Source organism: Cynocephalus volans, chromosome 17, assembly GCF_027409185.1.
Source record: "Cynocephalus volans isolate mCynVol1 chromosome 17, mCynVol1.pri, whole genome shotgun sequence".
NCBI lineage: Eukaryota > Metazoa > Chordata > Mammalia > Dermoptera > Cynocephalidae > Cynocephalus > Cynocephalus volans.
This window is the reverse complement of record NC_084476.1, coordinates 43107878-43125056: the sequence shown is the minus strand read 5'-3', so window position 1 is coordinate 43125056 and position 17179 is coordinate 43107878. Positions and strand designations below refer to the sequence as shown.

The following is a 17179-nucleotide window of genomic DNA, read 5'->3' as shown; positions in this document are numbered from 1 at the left end:
CATTAACCCATAATCCATGAATGGATTAATTCATTCATAAGGTCCATTCATGAGGGCATAGTCCTCAGGATCCAATCACCTTAAAGCCCCATCTTTCAAGTACCATAGTTAGATTTCCTACCCTCTTAACATTCACAATGGGGATCAAGCTCCAATACGAGCTTGGGGGGACATTCAAACTACAGCACATGCCTTCTTAAGAGAAAAGAGTATTCTAATCCGGGGACTGAAGACTATCTTCACATCTCACTTCACTTATGATTATCTCGAAAGTTTCTCAGTTTCAGATTGGACATTCCAGCTGAAAGGACCTACGGAGGGAGGGGTGGCAAAGTACAACAACAGTACTTTATTTTACAAACGGGCAAACTGAGGGATAGCCAGAGCACTTGCCCCAAATCACACTGAGAGGGGCTAGAAATCCAGGTTCAGTCTGTATTATCTCTCTTTCCTCATAACTTCTGCTTTATAGTTAAGAAGGGAAGTAGGTACTGGCCTTTCTGCCTTCCCCATTTCCCGTATGGGAAACTGCTCCTCCCCCCACACACACCCCGTAACGTGGGTGGCTTGCCCAAGGGCACACTAGCCCGAGGACTGGACCTGCGGGAGAAAAGTGGGGAATGCTTGTTCCCACCCGTAAGTCCTTCATTCTCAGCACATTCTAATCAAGTACCTACTAAATGCAACGACCTCAGACTGTCACTGGGAGGAGGGGCCCGCAGAAGGCCAAGGCTCGCCTGAGGATGGCTGAGGAGGCCCGTGAACACACATGAGGGAGAGCGCTAAGAGCTCTAGGACCTTAGATCCCTTCCGGGACACGCCTCTGGAACCGCGGCTTCGAGCCGCACAACCGTCATTTTGAGGCCAAGCTATCCCCTGCGGCCCGCCCTCGGCTCCCACTGCCGCTCGTCCCTTTAGGGGCGGGGGACACGCGCCGCCGTCACAAAGCGCCGCCACCGAGGGCCAGCCAAGAGGAGGCGGGGAGTGGGAAGAGGAAGAGGAGGAGGAGGAGCGCGAAGCCAGCGAGAGAGGGAGGGGCGCGCGCACGCGCGTCGGGCCGAAAGCCGCGGAGAGCCGCCCCCCTCCTGGCGCGCGCCCCTCCTCCCTCCCTCCCTCCCTCCCTCCCTCCCTCCCTCCCTCCCTCTCGGCTCCGTCGCTCCCGCGGCGCGAGGCGCTCTGGCTCTCTGGCTCTTCTCCTCCTCCTTCTCCGTCGCCCCTCCCCCCCGCGCAGCCGTCGCCGCCGCGAGACCCCCGCGCGCAGCGCTCCCCCCGCCCCCTCTGGCCCCGCGCGCCCTCCGGCCCCGATAGCCCCCGAGGAGAACGAGAGGGCGAGCGAGTGCGGCGCGCCCGGGCCGGCCCGGCCCCCTCCCCTCACCATCGCCGGCCCTCCGCCGCCTTCCTCCGCTTCCACCTCCTCTCCCCCCCCCCAGTTGAGGCCCCCTCCGGGGGGGGGAGGCCCGGACCAGGAGCGAATTCCCTTAACTCCCTCAACCCCTCCCCTCACCCGGCTCGAGTGTGAGGAGAAGGGTCCGGCCCGCGTCGTCTGAGGAGAACCCCGGGCGGGCCCACGGGCCGTCTGAGGCCTGGTCCGGCCCGCCGGGTGTGTGAAGACAGGGGCCCGGTGCGGCCCGGCCCGAGGGCGAGAGGAGGGGAGGGGCCTGGTCCGGCCCAGCCGGTGCGTGAGGACTGGGGCCTCAGCCCGGCGCCGCCGCCGTGATGGCCCAGCAGCAGATGACCAGCTCGCAGAAGGCCCTGATGCTGGAGCTGAAATCCCTGCAGGAGGAACCGGTGGAGGGCTTCCGGATCACCCTGGTGGATGAGTCCGACCTCTACAACTGGGAGGTGGCCATCTTCGGACCCCCCAACACCCTCTACGAAGGCGGCTACTTCAAGGTACTCCCACCCCCTCCCGGACCTAGCTTCCCCGGCCGAGGCCTCCGCTCCTCGCCGCTTTTGGCTGTTTTCGCGGCCAGGAGTGTGAGCGCGGCTGAGTGGAGGGGGCTTCTCACCTCGGCAGCCCCCTCCCCCATCCGTGGAGGCAGGAAGGCCTTGCTCACCAAGTGCCTTTTCTTTGTCATGGGGGCGGGGGCGGGAGCCCAGACTGCACCGGGAAATGGGAAAGCCTCTCTGGCTCGGGTTGTGGCTACCGGAGAAGGAGGGCTGTCTTTGTTTTGTTTCCTCAGCTGAGGGTGTATGGAAAGAGAGGTGGTCTGTCTTTCCTTTCTTCTCCCATTCGAACCCCGTGTACGTGGGCTGGAACTGCCCCAGAGGGCAGAGTGACCTGCACTTATTGAATTGGACTTTTCTTTTTTGGGGGGTGGAGGTGGGGGAGGGCTACTAGCGTGTCATTCCAGAAGCTGCCTAGTGCCCTAACATTTTGAGGATTTGTTGGGCTTCTAGGGTAGTGGTAGTTCCAGCTCTGCGTTCCAGTGGGCAGTAATGAAGAACAGGACCCTAGGGATGGTAAAAAAAAAAAAAGGGGGGGGGGTGCCTGCGTTTTCTTGCCATTATCCACTTGGGGGAACTTTAATTTAGCCCTCTTTCTGTCCTCATTTCCCATTTACCTCAGTCCGTAGTTCTTTCAAAATGCCCTTTGTCCTCACCCTGCTACCAACTTTATTAGCCTTTTTTTTCCCCCCCTGCATTCACAGAGGGTGGACCATATAATCTGGGGAGATTGGTAGTTTCTCACTTTGAGGAGACAAAATTGAAACCTTTTGCCTTCAGGTGGTTAACTTTAGCAAGAGGGGTCGTCTCGCAAATGTAAAGTATTACCTGAAGTGAGATGGTTTCTCTGGTTGGGATGGCTCCTTAGCGACCATAGACATTGTGTCTATTGTTTCACGTGATTTTAGAAAATAGGTTATCATTCGGGAACCCAGTGATTTTTTTTTTTCTAACTCCAAGATTACAAAAAAAAAGTACCTTGGAGATGCTGAATTTTTGTTTTGTTTTTTAGCGTTTTGCAGGGTGGAATCACAGACTGAAGATTTGAATGTTTTAAATAGTGGAGGTAGAGACAGAGGAAATGAGTACTTAGAAATCCATTTAATTTAATTTTTTTTTCAGTTTCTAAAATTAAGTAAAATAGGCCAGTGAGTCAATTTTAGTTTGTTTTGAAGGGAGGGGTTATCTTGGCACAAGTTTTAAATGAGTATCTTAGTCATGTAGTTGTGATGTGTATTTTTAGGACTACTCAATTACTTAACTCTTGTTTTCTACCCTTCTAAAGCTAGAAGCCTCAGTTTCAGGCTTGAAATTGGGTCAGCTTTTTAGAAACTTGGATTGATGTGGGAATGTTTAATATTCACACCTATGACAATCACTGCATACCTACTAAAAGCACATTTTTAGAATATTGTGTAAGATACCAACTGTTTCATCTTTTGTGGTCAGCGTATACTATACTTTTCAGGTGCAGGTATTTAAAATTATGTAAACGTAAAAGTTATTAGTGACAAGTTGAAAAAGGTCTTGCTGTGTCCTTGTTGAGACACATTCTCTATTGTCAAATGTAAATTTTAATTTATAGATGCTGGAAAAATTAGTTGCACGAAATGGATTTATGTGATAACATTTCTAGCAAAATCTACTGGCTAACTTTATTGGACTAAAGTTTGATTTCCAAAAAGTATCATTGTTTGGGACAACTCAAAGTTGAGGTAAATGGGTAGTAGTTAGAATAATCTCACTCCAGTGCAGTTTGTTAAGCCAAACAAAATAAAACTGTGTGAAAGAAAATAATGGTCGCAAATTGTAATATTTTTGCCTAAGTAACTGGGAAAGGAGTGTGGAGAACCCTCTCAGTTTGGAACAGGTAATATGTAAGGATTTCCTGTAGTATACACTGATTTAAATTAAATACTTTTAATTGCATTCCTGTTTAACAAGAATGGCTTGATCTCTTAGTTTGTTGTTTGTGTTGAGTTTCTTAATCTTTGAGTGTTTTTTTCCTTTTAAGCCCAAATGGAAAGGAGAGGAATCTTGGAGTGTTTTTACCTCTAATTCTGACATATAAAAATATATGAAAATTCTTAAACTGGTTTTACATTTTAGTTTTGTTTGAGAAGTTTGTTCAATTTTGCATTTTCTTCTACTTTTTCCCTTATTGTTTGGCCTTTTATCCCATTAGTCCTTTGTTGGAAAGAGACAAATTTATGGTCATGAGCAGTTAACAGTGGGGTTAAGTTTAAAATCTTTGTTTTTTATTTCACTGCTTTTGTCTTAAAACAAGGGTTTTAGTGTGTTCCATTGCAGCTGTGGTTAAAAGTTGGCACGGAGCTTCCCCTACCACACTTCTCCCTAATCAAATGTTAGCCCTTGAACATTTAATATAATTTATTTTCAAGTTAAACTATTTTCTCTGTTTGGCATAATTGTTTGTGAAAGCAGGGGGACTGCTGGTAGTTCTTTACATTTTTCACAATGTAACTCCTTTAACTTTTACTTAATTAATTAATAGGTTTCTAACTGGTCTTTTTCACCATGAAATAGTTGGCTTCAGTGTGTTTTAACCACAGGATCTGCATTGGAGACTTGGGAGACCTGTGTTTTATAATTTTTTTGTTTCATCCTGCGTTTGCTTATTTAATAATCTCTAATCTGTGTGATTCGTATCTTTGAGGGGTATGGATTGATGGGCAAAGGTAATTTCTTATGTCTGTTCTGCATGTTATAAAATCTTTTTTGATTTTGCCATCTTTTTGTCTACTTTCTTGATCTCATTAACCGACTTTATGAATTTCTTTGCTTCTTTGAATTTTTCCTCTAGGGGTCAATCACTCACAAAAGACAAAGTAGGACATGGCTTAGAACACTGAGAACACCTCTGAACTTTGCTTTGGAGCAAGTCAGGCTTTTAATATGTTACTGGAAGAATAAATTGTTGATCAAGTCAGCTGTTAATGAAGACTTTTAACAAGTGTACCTCCTTTTAACAAGTTTATCCCCTTTCCTTAAAAAGGAACTATCTTTTCAAATAACTCCTGATAATAACTTAGTGTGGGTACTTTGGTATAGAATCTCCTTGGAACTCCTGCATTATTTATCTAAAAGCATGATAGGCAGTCTAGAGTCAGAAATAGTGCCTTTTTCATGGTATGCATAACATAAAAGTTTAAATGATATAAAAAGCTTAAAGTATTGCAGTTGACTTTTTGTAGTTTTGGTTTTATTAAATAATCTAATTGAGGTAATGAAATATAGGTGTGTTCTATTTTTAGAAAACACCAAACTGATAATTTAGAAAGTGTTTGTTATATACTTGAAGCTTTCCGTAAGAGGAGTATTTCTTTATTAGATTTAAAACTGACTTATATTAAAGAATCTCTTCAATAGATAATATTCTTTTTAAAATAAAGGAATATGCATTTTTTGTTATATATGCATTTTTTGTTATAGAATAAATGAATCTATTTTCTGCCTGCCTTCACCCCCCCAAAAAAAAGAACCCACCATGCTTAACCTGTGTGTGTCCAGCAGTTTCATTTTAATTATAGCATACTCTATTTTATGACTCTGTAATTCTTAATATATAGTTGAAATAATTCCTTGAACAAAGTGATTCTGAGCCATTTTAGGATATGGATTCTTTTGAGAAACTTGAATTTTTTTCAGAAAAAATGGGCACACATAACAAGCTAATTTGTGTACATTTTCAGAGGGTTAACTAATGGGTTAAGAATCCCTATTTTAAGGGATTTGGATGGGCTATTTCAAACAAAACTAAATAACTTTAAAAATTATAAAAGTAACGTGTGGTTTTTTTTTTTCATTTTTTTCTAACAGTTGTGTGATGAGTCTTTTAGTCAGTTAAAAAATTCTTAGTTTTAAATCTTTTCCTGGTTAACTTTGAGAATATCTCTTAGGGCAGTTAGCTGTGACCCTTTTTACTCTTTGGTGGCTGGTCTGTACAGAACTCAAACCCTGGACCTTGGTATTGTCAGCACCATGCTCTAACCAGCTGAGCTAACTGGCTAGCCCAACTGTTACCTTTTCTGAAAGCTGAAGTTGTCTTGAGTGCTGGGTGAGCTCAGGCACTGTAAATGGAAACATAGTTAATGTCCAAGGATTTGAGACACTAAATGAAGTTTTAATTTTTGATTTTTAAAAAATTTTTCAAACCAGTTATGACACCTTAGTATTTCATAGAATATGTTTTTATTCCTATTTAGTCGATTTCAACATGCGTATTTTTCTACTTTAAAAAAATGTTTCTTAAAGGTTATTAATCGTCTCATGAAAAATCCACACTATCACCTCACATAAAAGTGGCTGCAGAATCTTTACTCTTCATGCTTTTTGCCAGTATCAACATTGGCCTTTGCAGTGCCTCTGACTTTCTTCATTCTGTTCTATTTTCTTTAGGTCTTTTTCTATTCATAAAGGCTATGTCTTGCAAGTCTATGTTTGGGTTCATTTTGTCTTGCTACTTCCAAAATGGGTTCTGAATCCACATACAAAGATGACATCTGGTGTGGTCTTGTACATTTTGGCTAGTTTTTCCGGAATTTCTGTCTTGGGTACTTTTGCCTTCCCAGGATAAAGGACATCAATGACCATTTGTTTCCTCTGAAGTAGTCCATTGGTCATGAACTTCCTGGTCTGGATAGTTACTGTGTCGTTCTGAAAATATAACACACTAGTTAATATTTTCTACTTTTTAACTTCTCTTAAATTGGGATGTGTCTTAGAATCCATGAAGTCTTTTAATTGCCATCAGCCAAGTGGTACTTGTGAGCTAGTTATGAGTGAACCTTCCATTGAAATCTTCTGATAATTTTTTTTCTTAAATGTTAGCATCAGTGTCTTAGATTTGATAAAATAAGAATTATTTCTTCTTGGAGTGAAGGATTTGGACCCTATTTAATTTGCAGCATGTGGATTCCTGTTTCTTCAGAGATTTGTTATTAGTCAATAGTGGTTTTTTTTTTTTTTTTTTTTGTCCTTTTTCGTGACCGGCACTCAGCCAGTGAGTGAGTGCACCGGCCAGTCCTATATAGGATCCGAACCCGCGGCGGGAGCGTCGCAGCGCTCCCAGCGCTGCACTCTACCAAGTGCGCCACCGGCTCGGCCCAGTAGTGTTTATTGAGCATTCATCAAAGGCAAAGTGCTGTAGGAAAAGTCACTCCCTTACAGACAGGAAGGGAACATTGATAACCTTAGAGTTTTTGTGAATGAACTTCATAAAAATCTTTGTGCTGACTTTAAAATGTAGAAATGTGAGGTATAGGCGTTACTGACATGATTGAAAATGGTAATTAAAAGCAAAGGTTTAAGGCCAGATAGAGCATTTGTCAGCAAAACCGTAATCCATAATGATAAAATGTTCTGTTCATCTTTCTCAGTATTAGTGATCTAGTCTAAGGTTCTAAAAGAACCTGTCTATTGGAGACAAGTGAGTTAAAGGAGGCCATCTTCAAATTGTTTTACCTCTGCTAACACAGTTATGGGAAAATAACAGTAAAGAAGAGTTATAAATTCAGAGTTTAGAATTACAGAACTCTGTCTTACTGAAAGATCATATTTAAAAGGTTTAAATATGATTTTAAATTCTTTTATGTTCCAGAAATTCTTTTGGACTACATGGATATCTTAGTAAGACTGAGTCTCTTTGAATTTGTTTTGTCAACACTGAACTAATTTATTTCAACTTTATTCAAGGTGAAATTTTTATTCAGAGTTTATACTGTATACCTCTAAATGAGTTGATTCAGAAGTGACTAGAATGACAGATATTAAATTAAAGAGATAATTTTAGTTCATATTGCCAGGGTTTGATATTACTTAAATGATTTCATAGTCCACTTTAAACACCTTTACTTGATTTGTTTTAGTAACAAATATAAAAAATGTTTGGTTATTGTCTTAGGCTGCTGTAACAAATTACCATAGACTAAGTGGCTTATAAACAACAGAAATTTATTTCTTTCAGTTCTGGATGCTGGAAGTCAGAGATGGGGTGCCAGCATAGTTGGATTTGTGAAGGCCCTCTTGGGTTGGATAACTTCTTGGATCCTCACATGGCAGAAGGAGAGTTACCTCTCTCTTCCTCTTCTCATAAGGACACTAATTCCACATGGGGGCTTCACCCTAGCGACCTAATTACCTTCTACAGGCAGATCTCATCTTCTACCATCCTATTGGGAGTCAGGGCTTCAACATATGAATTATAGGGGAACATAAACATGTAGTCCATAATAGTTATAATACAGATAATAAGTTGAACTGCTGTTATAAACTTATTGGCAAGGTAAATAGAATGAGCACTTGAAACATGCCAAAATTTTGAATGCCATGTCTATTGCAGATGTATGCTACCAACCTTAGTACAGTAATGTAGGTTTGAGTAGCTAACATTTGTTGAGTGCTTGCTATATCTGCCACATACTTCACATATAATATCTCATGTAATCCTGTGAGGTTGTTACTATTACTCTCATTTTATATACAGGGAAACTGAGTCACTCAGAGGTCATTTAACTTGCCTGGGGTCTTTCAACTAGAAAGTTGTAATGTTAAGTAGTAATACCAGACTGCTTGACTCTAAAAGCCTGTGCTATTGTATTAACTGAGATCTTTGACCATTTAGGATGATGTACGAAGTTATAAAAGTGGAGTTTTATTATTTTATTTATTTTATTTATTTTAAAGATGACTGGTAAGGGGATCTTAACCCTTGGCTTGGTGTTGTCAGCACCACGCTCACCCAGTGGGCAAACCAGCCATCCCTATATGGGATCCAAACCCATGGCCTTGGTGTTATCAGCACCGCACTCTCCCGAGTAAGCCACAGGCCGGCCCCTAAAAGTGGAGTTTTCAGAAAATCAAATTTATGGACCGTTTTATAAGGAACTGTTTTACATTTTACTTAAGTTTTGGGATTGAAATGATAATAAAACACCTTTGAAATGACAGTGAGAGGATGATAAGAGTTAAATTTTTCAATTCTGTATTGGTTTATACTTTAAAAATAATGCTTTAATACTTTTCTAAGTATATTTAAGGACCATAGGGAAACTTGAGCATAGGGAAACATTTTTTTTTGTTGTTCTTTCAGTTGAGTATGTGGTATTTTTTACTTCTATTATAATAGCATCTTTACATCAGTGCCGTAGTTTTCATCTATTGTGTATTTAGATTTTCAGTTTTCATAATAATTCAGTTATCTGCTTTTCTGTATTTGCTGCATGGGCAGCTGAGTTTTAATTTGAGGCATAAATCCCATGAAATCATTCAGATTGTGTGGCTCATGTAGTAGAATACATAGTAATTCAGATTTTAAATTGAATGATTACTACCTTGTTGAAAATAACCATGGCTCCATTTACAAGATTCTATTAAGAATTGGCAAAGACTTGGACAATATGTAGAAAGAGATGGCTTAAAGCTTAGAAAACAGATTTTTAAGTTTACTTATAACTGTAACCTAATATATGTAATAAGGCAAAACAAGCACCCACACACAAAACACAAGTTTTTTCAAAAGAATATTTTCTTTCATATGATTTGAAAATTTTCAAATGGTTGGCTCAGGCACAGGTAAACTTAGTCTAATACTTTATATTCACATTTCATTTTTAACTAAATAATAGTGTTACTCAGATTATTCACTTTTTCACCAGAGTCAAATCTGAATCACTTTCACATGATAAAAAACAAAAACCAAATAGAGTCCACACTAAAAAGTAAAGATTTGCCACTAATAAGGACTTTAAGAAGAATGTGCAATATGCTCTGAAGGCAGTTCTCAAAAAAAAAAATCCTCAGTTGTTTTGAGCAATGGTTGTGTAGCACTGTTGGAGTGAGTGTATAGCCAGCCTTCTGAGGTGTTTGAAGGGGCAAAGCTCATAAGAGTTTTGGTAGTTGGATTTAAAAAACAAAAGAAAACACTTATTACTTAATTAGGAAGGCCCATCTTGGTCTTATCACTTAATTGCTCTTTCCCCCACTGGCTAAACAGAGATAGAAATAATGATATATTTAAACTGTTAAGGAATAACCACTGAGGAAAAAACTCAATGCTGATGTTTAAAGAAAAAAAAAAAAGGGCAGGATAACTATGCCCTCAGGGTTCCTATGCTGAGTTCTTTGGAATTTGTTAATCATGTTTCAACATTTACAAGGATGACAAAATCTGTCAGATAAAGAAAGTAAAATTTTATTTAGATATGGAAATTCTGTAGAATTTAGATTAAGATTTAAGTAATCATGTGTTAAAAGGGCTTTAAAATGGGAAGAGCACTTGAGTTTGAACTGATAAGTCTTTACCTTTGTTTCTGAAGTTGCTCTTTTATTGGTAAATTGTGGAATAAGTTAGGTACAGGGAGGTTCCTTGAATAAAAACAGTGCTAGTAGGTGGTAAACTGGAAATGAAATCTTATGAGGACATGTAAGTATTATTAAGGAAATCAGTTACAGTAGCCCCTTCCCAACCCCTCCGCCACCTGCAGTTTTACTTTCCGAGGTCAACCACAGTCCAAAAACATTAAGATATTTTGAGAGGGAGGGAGAAGGGGGTGAGACCATATTCACATAATTTGTTATAGTATATTGTTAAAATTGTTCTATTTTGGGCCGGCCCGTGGCTCACTCGGGAGAGTGTGGTGCTGAGAACACCAAGGCCCCGGGTTCGGATCCCATATACGGATGGCCGGTTCGCTCACTGGCTGAGCGTGGTGCTCACAACACCAAGTCAAGGGTTAAGATCCCCTTACCGGTCATCTTTTTAAAAAAATAAAAATAAAAATAAAATAAAATTGTTCTATTTTATTATTATTTTGCTACTTTCTTACTGTGCCTAATTCATAAATTAAACTTTATCATAGGTATGTACTTGCATGTAAAGGAAAGAACAGTATATATAGGGTTTGGTACTATGTAGTCTCAGGCATCTACTGAAGTTCTTGAAACATATCCCCTGCAGATAAATGGAAACTACTGTGTTTCCAGCTTTATAGTTTTTTTCCTATTGTAACCAAACCTAGTAGTGTGTGAGTCTGTATAAACTCTTCGATTATGAGTTCTTTAAGAAATGTCACTGAGTCTCATTTATCTTTGAATTACCTTAGCATTTCGCATAGGACCTAAAATGGTGATACTTAATCTTCTCTTGGGTTACATCATTTGAGAATAAGTCTTTCCCCCATCCCCCAAATTCTGCATGCAATTTCAAGGAATTACTGATACCTAAATTTTTTCCACAGACCTCAGGTGATTCAGCCCCCAATCTGGAACGTAGTGGTTGACTAGTGACTAAATATTTAGATTGTTCTGTTCTTCCAGTTGTGCTTTTCCTTTTGGGAAGAAATTGGATTTTATTTTGGAGTTTTCCATTAGTGATATTTTATCAAATTGGCAGGTTGCTTCAATTAGATCTAATGTTCTTGGTGACTGAAGATTTAGCTAGAAATTAATTATGATTAAAATCTTGGTTTATAGTTAATATAGCAAATTAGAATCCTTGTGTATGGCTCCTCCTCTGATTAAACTAACTTAGTGGGGAAGGTTAAGAATTCTGGAGCAGAGATGACGTACATTAGCAGAACCTGCCAGCAGCAGTAGCAACCTTAACTTCTGTAGTTCTATGAATTAAAGATTGCTTAACTTCATTTGGAAAATCTAATAACAAAATAAACCCAATTCTGTTTTAGCCCTAATGTTTAGGATATTGGAGGAAGTTAGGATCTTTTAAAAGCAGACTAGAAGTGCATTTTAGAAGTGAAGTGCAGAATTTCTTACGAAGTGGAGGCTTTTAAAATAGTGACTGCGAGTATTATGAATATTCTAGTGATCCTTGATAAATTAAATGAATTAGAATGGTTAGAAAAGTACATTTTTATAGCTCTTCCTGTGCTTTGGTAATATTGTACATGTATGCATTTTGTTAAAGAAAAATCTTTTGTGTTTAGCCAAATATGTGTATTTTATTCTTTTCCACCTATAGAGTCTCTTAATTATAGACATTAACTACATCTCACCCATTTTCTTTACTTAAATACCTTGAGCAAGTTAATTCTTAACAAAAAATAGGGAGGGAACTTTTTAAATAAGTTAAAATTTCTCTGTGTGTGTATTGTTACAAACAAACTTTTTTGGGGTGAGCTCATCTGTTGTTATTGTCCTAGCTACCAAATATATTCTGAAGACTTTTAAGTCTACATCTGCAATTAGACCTCTCGAGTTTTTGCTTACCTATTAGACGTTTCCATTAGTGTGTTGTATTGACACTAAAGATTTAATATATTAAACTGAACTCTACCTTTTCCCATAAGCCTCTATAGTCACTTTCCTGGACATTGGACACTGACTACCCATTCATGCACACCTAGAAGCTGGGAATCAGTTCAGATGATTTCTGCTTTCTTTGTATCCAGTTATTTTTAGTACCTCTAGTCTCTGGTATTGAACCCCTCCTCTTCATTCCTACTGCACCATATAAGTTCACGCTCAATTTTCAGTCACTTTGACTGTGACAATAGCCTCTTAACTTTACCCTGTCTTATACCCTTTCAGTCTGTGATGCCACAAGAGTAACCTTTCTAAAACGGTAATCTGACCTGTCCCTGTCAAAAAAAAAAAAAGCTATCAGCTCATCATCAGCAATATTAAGTAAAAATTCCTTTTGTGGTATTACAAGGCCTTTCATGATCTGATTCTTGCTTACTTTTCCAGCTATATGAGAGCACCTCAAAAATTTCATGGAAAGATTCATATTATCTTTTAATTTTATTTTCCATGATCTTTTTAAAGTACTCTCATTATTATCCTGTTCTTGCTCCATAGGTTGTCTTTGAAGGTGCCATTGCCTAGGTTGTCCTCTGTCTGGAATGCCTTCTCCAGCTTTTCTCCTGCAACCTTTAGTCCAGTGAACTACAACTTATTTATTTATTGTGGCAGCTGGCAGGTACAGGAACCAAATCCTTGGCCTTGGTGTTAGAAAGCTGTGCTCTAATGAACTGAGCTAACCAATCAGCCCTCCAACTTGTATTTTATGACCCAATGCACTGTGCATGACATCTTGAAAACTTCTTGGATTCCTCCCAACTAATTCCCCTTCCCTCAATTAGATTGTTTCAAAGCAAACCCATACATCATACTCTTTCATCCTTAAGTACTTGATTCCCTAAAAGTAAGGACTTTAAAAACATCGTTTTATTCTTATCTTACACTTACTAAAATAAACAGTAATTCCTTAATATCATCTAACATCTAGTCAATGTTTAGACTTCCCCACTTGTCTCATAGATACAGTACTTTTAAGTTTGTTTGAATCAGGATCCAAAATAAGGTCCACAATTGGGTTTGGTTGCTGTGCCTCTTAAGACTTTCTAAATCTCCAGATTTCCCTTCCCTCTTTTTCTTTAATAACAGCTTTATTGATGTAATTCACATACCATACAATTTATATTAAGATGTACAATTCAGTGGGTTTTTATTCAGATTGTACAACCATCACCACAATCCATTTTTTTTTTTTTTTTTTTTTTTTTAAAGATGACCGGTAAGGGGATCTTAACCCTTGACTTGGTGTTGTCAGCACCACGCTCAGCCAGTGAGTGAACCGGCCATCCGTATATGGGATCCGAACCCAGGGCCTTGGTGTTCTCAGCACCGCACTCTCCCGAGTGAGCCACGGGCCGGCCCCCACCACAATCCATTTTAAAACATTTTCATCACCCAAAAAAGTAACCCATACCCATTAGTAGTCAACTTCCTATTTCTCCCCAAGCCCTAGGCAACTACCAGTCTGTTTTCTGTAACTATGGATTTGCCTATTTCATATAAATAGAATCATAAAGGCCGGCCCGTGGCTCACTTGGTAGAGTACGGTGCTGATAACACCAAGGCCACAGGTTCGGATCCTATATAGGGATGGCCGGTTTGCCCACTGGGTGAGCGTGGTGCTGACAACACCAAGCCAAGGGTTGAGATCCCCTTACCGGTCATCTTTAAAAAAATAAAAAATAAAAAAAAAATAATCATAATATATGGTCTTTTGTGACTGGCTTCTTTCTCTTAGTATAATGTTTTGGAGATTCATCCATATGGTGGCATGCATCAATACATCATTCCTTTTTATTATTAAATAATGTTCCACTGTGTGAACATTTTGTTTATCCATTCATCAGTTGGACATTTAAGTTGTTTTCCATTATTTGGCTATATTATGAATTATGTTGCTATGAACATTTGTGTATAAGTATTAATGGGAACATATGTTTTCATTTCTCTTGGGTATTTACCTAGGAATAGAATTACTGGGTCATCTGATAACTCTGTGTTTAACCATTTGAGGAACCACCAGACTGTTTTCCATAGTAGCGGCACCATTTAACATTTCTAACAGTAGTGTTTGAGGGTTCTAGTTTCTCTACATCCTTGCCAACACGTTCTTTTTTTTCCCCCCATTAATTTGTTGGCAGTTGAATGTATTTAACCGTTGAACTGCTGTCTTTAATTTTAAGGAACTCACTGTTGGCCTAGTTATAATTACATTTTATTACAAACTAAAGGATATTATTACAGTACTTATGTAATGGGAAGTTACTATGGAGGTTACCAGACGTTTGTTATGAAGTAATCATGGAAAGTTCTAGCCCCAAACCTAGTTAGCAACCTATTTTTTCCATCTTATTTCTTCTCTGCTTCAATTCTTAAACCTTCCCTTGCAGGACCTGAGCACATCTCAACTTCAGAATAGAGCTGGTTAAATTAGGCTAGTAGATTTGGTGGGGAAAAATATTAAGATCACGATGAACCTAATCTGTTGTGCAGATATTATACAGAAATGTAAGTTTCATACCATTAAACATGTAATTTAACATTTATTAAGAGTATTTATTTATTCATTTATTGTTTTTCTTCAAGCTAGTTTAGGAAAACAATTCAAGCAGAATGAAAGTCTTCCTTTCCCCTGAAAATCGCTTAACTGTTTAGTATGTAATCCTCCAGAAATATTCTATGCATATATAAACATATCTATGCAATTAAAAAATATAAATGTGATTATACTATAGGTGTCTTTCTGCATCTTTTTTTTTAACTTAATTCCTCTTGGAGATCTTTCCATTATCAATATTTATAGATTACCTCATTATTTGTAACTGCTGCATAGTATTCCAGTTGTCAAGCAAAAAGGGACATATTTTTGCATATTTTCTTATCCTTTTTTTGAGAACATTTGCAGATTAAAGGATATATGTATTTAAATTTTGCCAGATAGTCAAATTGCCGTTCAAAAATATTATGTTGGTATATTGAACTCGAGTTGGAAGAGGCGAGTCTGGTCTCAAAATGGAGGTAAAACCACTGCTTGGTCGCCCCAATCCAACTCTGGCCACCGGCGCCGCTGCCGCCGGGCGGAGGAGGGCCATGATCCAAAGGAACCAGAGCAGTTGAGAAAACTGTTTATTGGTGGTCTGCGCTTTGAAACTACAGGTGATAGTTTAAGAGAACATTTTGAGAAATGGGGCACACTCACTGTGTGGTAATGAGAGACCCTCAAACAAAGCTTTCCAGGGGCTTTGGTTTTGTGACTTATGTGTTGAAGAGGTGGATGCAGCAGTGTGTGCTCAACCTCACAAGGTTGATGGGCGTGTAGTGGAGCCAAAGAGAGCTGTTTCTAGAGAGGATTCGGTTCGGTAAAGCCTGATGCCCATCTAACAGTGAAGAAAATTTTTGTGGTATTAAAGAAGATACAGAAGAATATAATTTGAGAGACTACTTTGAAAAATATGGCAAGATTGAAACCATAGAAGTTATGGAAGACAGGCAGAGTGGAAAAAAGAGAGGATTTGCTTTTGTAACTTTTGATGATCATGATACAGTTGACAAAATTGTTCAGAAATACCACACTATTAAGGGGCATAATTGTGAAGTGAAAAAAGCTCTTTCTAAACAAGAGATGCAGTCTGCTGGATCACAAAGAGGTCGTGGAGGTGGAGTTGGCAACTTTATGGGTCATGGAGGAAATTTTGGAGGTGGTAGAGGTAATTTTGGCCGTGTTGGAAACTTTGGTGGAAGAGGAGGCTATGGTGGTGGAGGTGGTGGCAGCCGAGGTAGTTATGGAGGAGGTGATGGTGGATATAATGGATTTGGAGGTGAAGGTGGCAACTATGGAGGTGGTCCTGGTTATAGTAGTAGAGGGGGCTATGGTGGTGGTGGAGGATATGCTGGTTACAATGAGGGAGGGGCTGGCCCCGTGGCGCACTTGGGAGAGTGCAGCGCTTGGGAGCGCACAGGCGCTCCCGCCTCGGGTTCAGATCCTATATAGGAATGGCCGGTGTGCTCACTGGCTGAGCGCGGTGCCCGCGACGCCAAGCCAGGGGTTGCGATCCCCTTACCGGTCACAAAAAGACAAAAAAAAAAAAAAAAAAAAAAACAAGGAGGAAACTACTTTGGCGGTGGTAACTATGGTGGTGGTGGGAACTATAATGATTTTGGAAATTATAGTGGACAACAGCAATCAAATTATGGACCCACGAGAGGGGTTAGTTTTGGTGGAAGAAGCTCGGGCAGTCCCTATGGTGATGGAAGTGGTGGATATGGTAGCAGAAGGTTCTAAAAACAGCAGAAAAGGGCTACAGTTCTTAGCAGGAGAGCAAGTGAGGAGTTGTCAGGAAAGCTGCACGTTACTTTGAGAGACAGTCGTCCCAAATGCATTAGAGGAACTGTAAAAATCTGCCACAGAAGGAATGATGATACATAGTCAGAAAAGTTACTGCAGCTTAAACAGGAAACCCTTCTTGTTCAGGACTGCCATAGCCACAGTTTGCAAAAAGTGCAGCTATTGACTAATGCAATGTAGTGTCAATTAGATGTACATTCCTGAGGTCTTTTATCTGTTGTAGCTTTGTCTTTTTCTTTTCATTACATCAGGTATATTGCCCTGTAAATTGTGGTAGTGGTACCAGGAATAAGAAATTAAGGAATTTTTAACTTTTCAATATTTGTGTAGTTCAGTTTTTCTACATTTTAGTACAGAAACATTAACAAAATGCAGTTTTGAAGGTGTTTCTTTGTGAGTTAACAAGTAAAAGAAGATCGTTGTTAATTATTATTATGTATGAATTTTGCTAAAGTTAACTGTAAAGAAACACCTGCTGACTTGCAGTTTAAGGGGAATCTATTCTCCCCATTTCTAAACCAAGATATGAATGGGTGCTGACATGTGGAGAGA

General features: G+C 39.6%; 1 protein-coding gene and 2 pseudogenes across 1 annotated transcript in view; 2 read left to right on the top strand and 1 right to left on the bottom strand.

The window, feature by feature from the left end:
* The first annotated feature begins 1152 nt into the window (after window positions 1-1152).
* Window positions 1153-17179, top strand: part of UBE2R2 (ubiquitin conjugating enzyme E2 R2) — a 105424-nt gene continuing 89397 nt past the window's right edge. The window contains exon 1 of the mRNA XM_063081823.1: window positions 1153-1893. Coding sequence (XP_062937893.1) covers window positions 1717-1893 — 177 coding nt within the window. The 5' untranslated portion in view covers window positions 1153-1716. The remainder of the gene's footprint in view (window positions 1894-17179) is intronic.
* Window positions 6285-6618, bottom strand: LOC134366056 (small ribosomal subunit protein eS24-like; annotated as a pseudogene).
* Window positions 15295-16564, top strand: LOC134366167 (heterogeneous nuclear ribonucleoprotein A3-like; annotated as a pseudogene).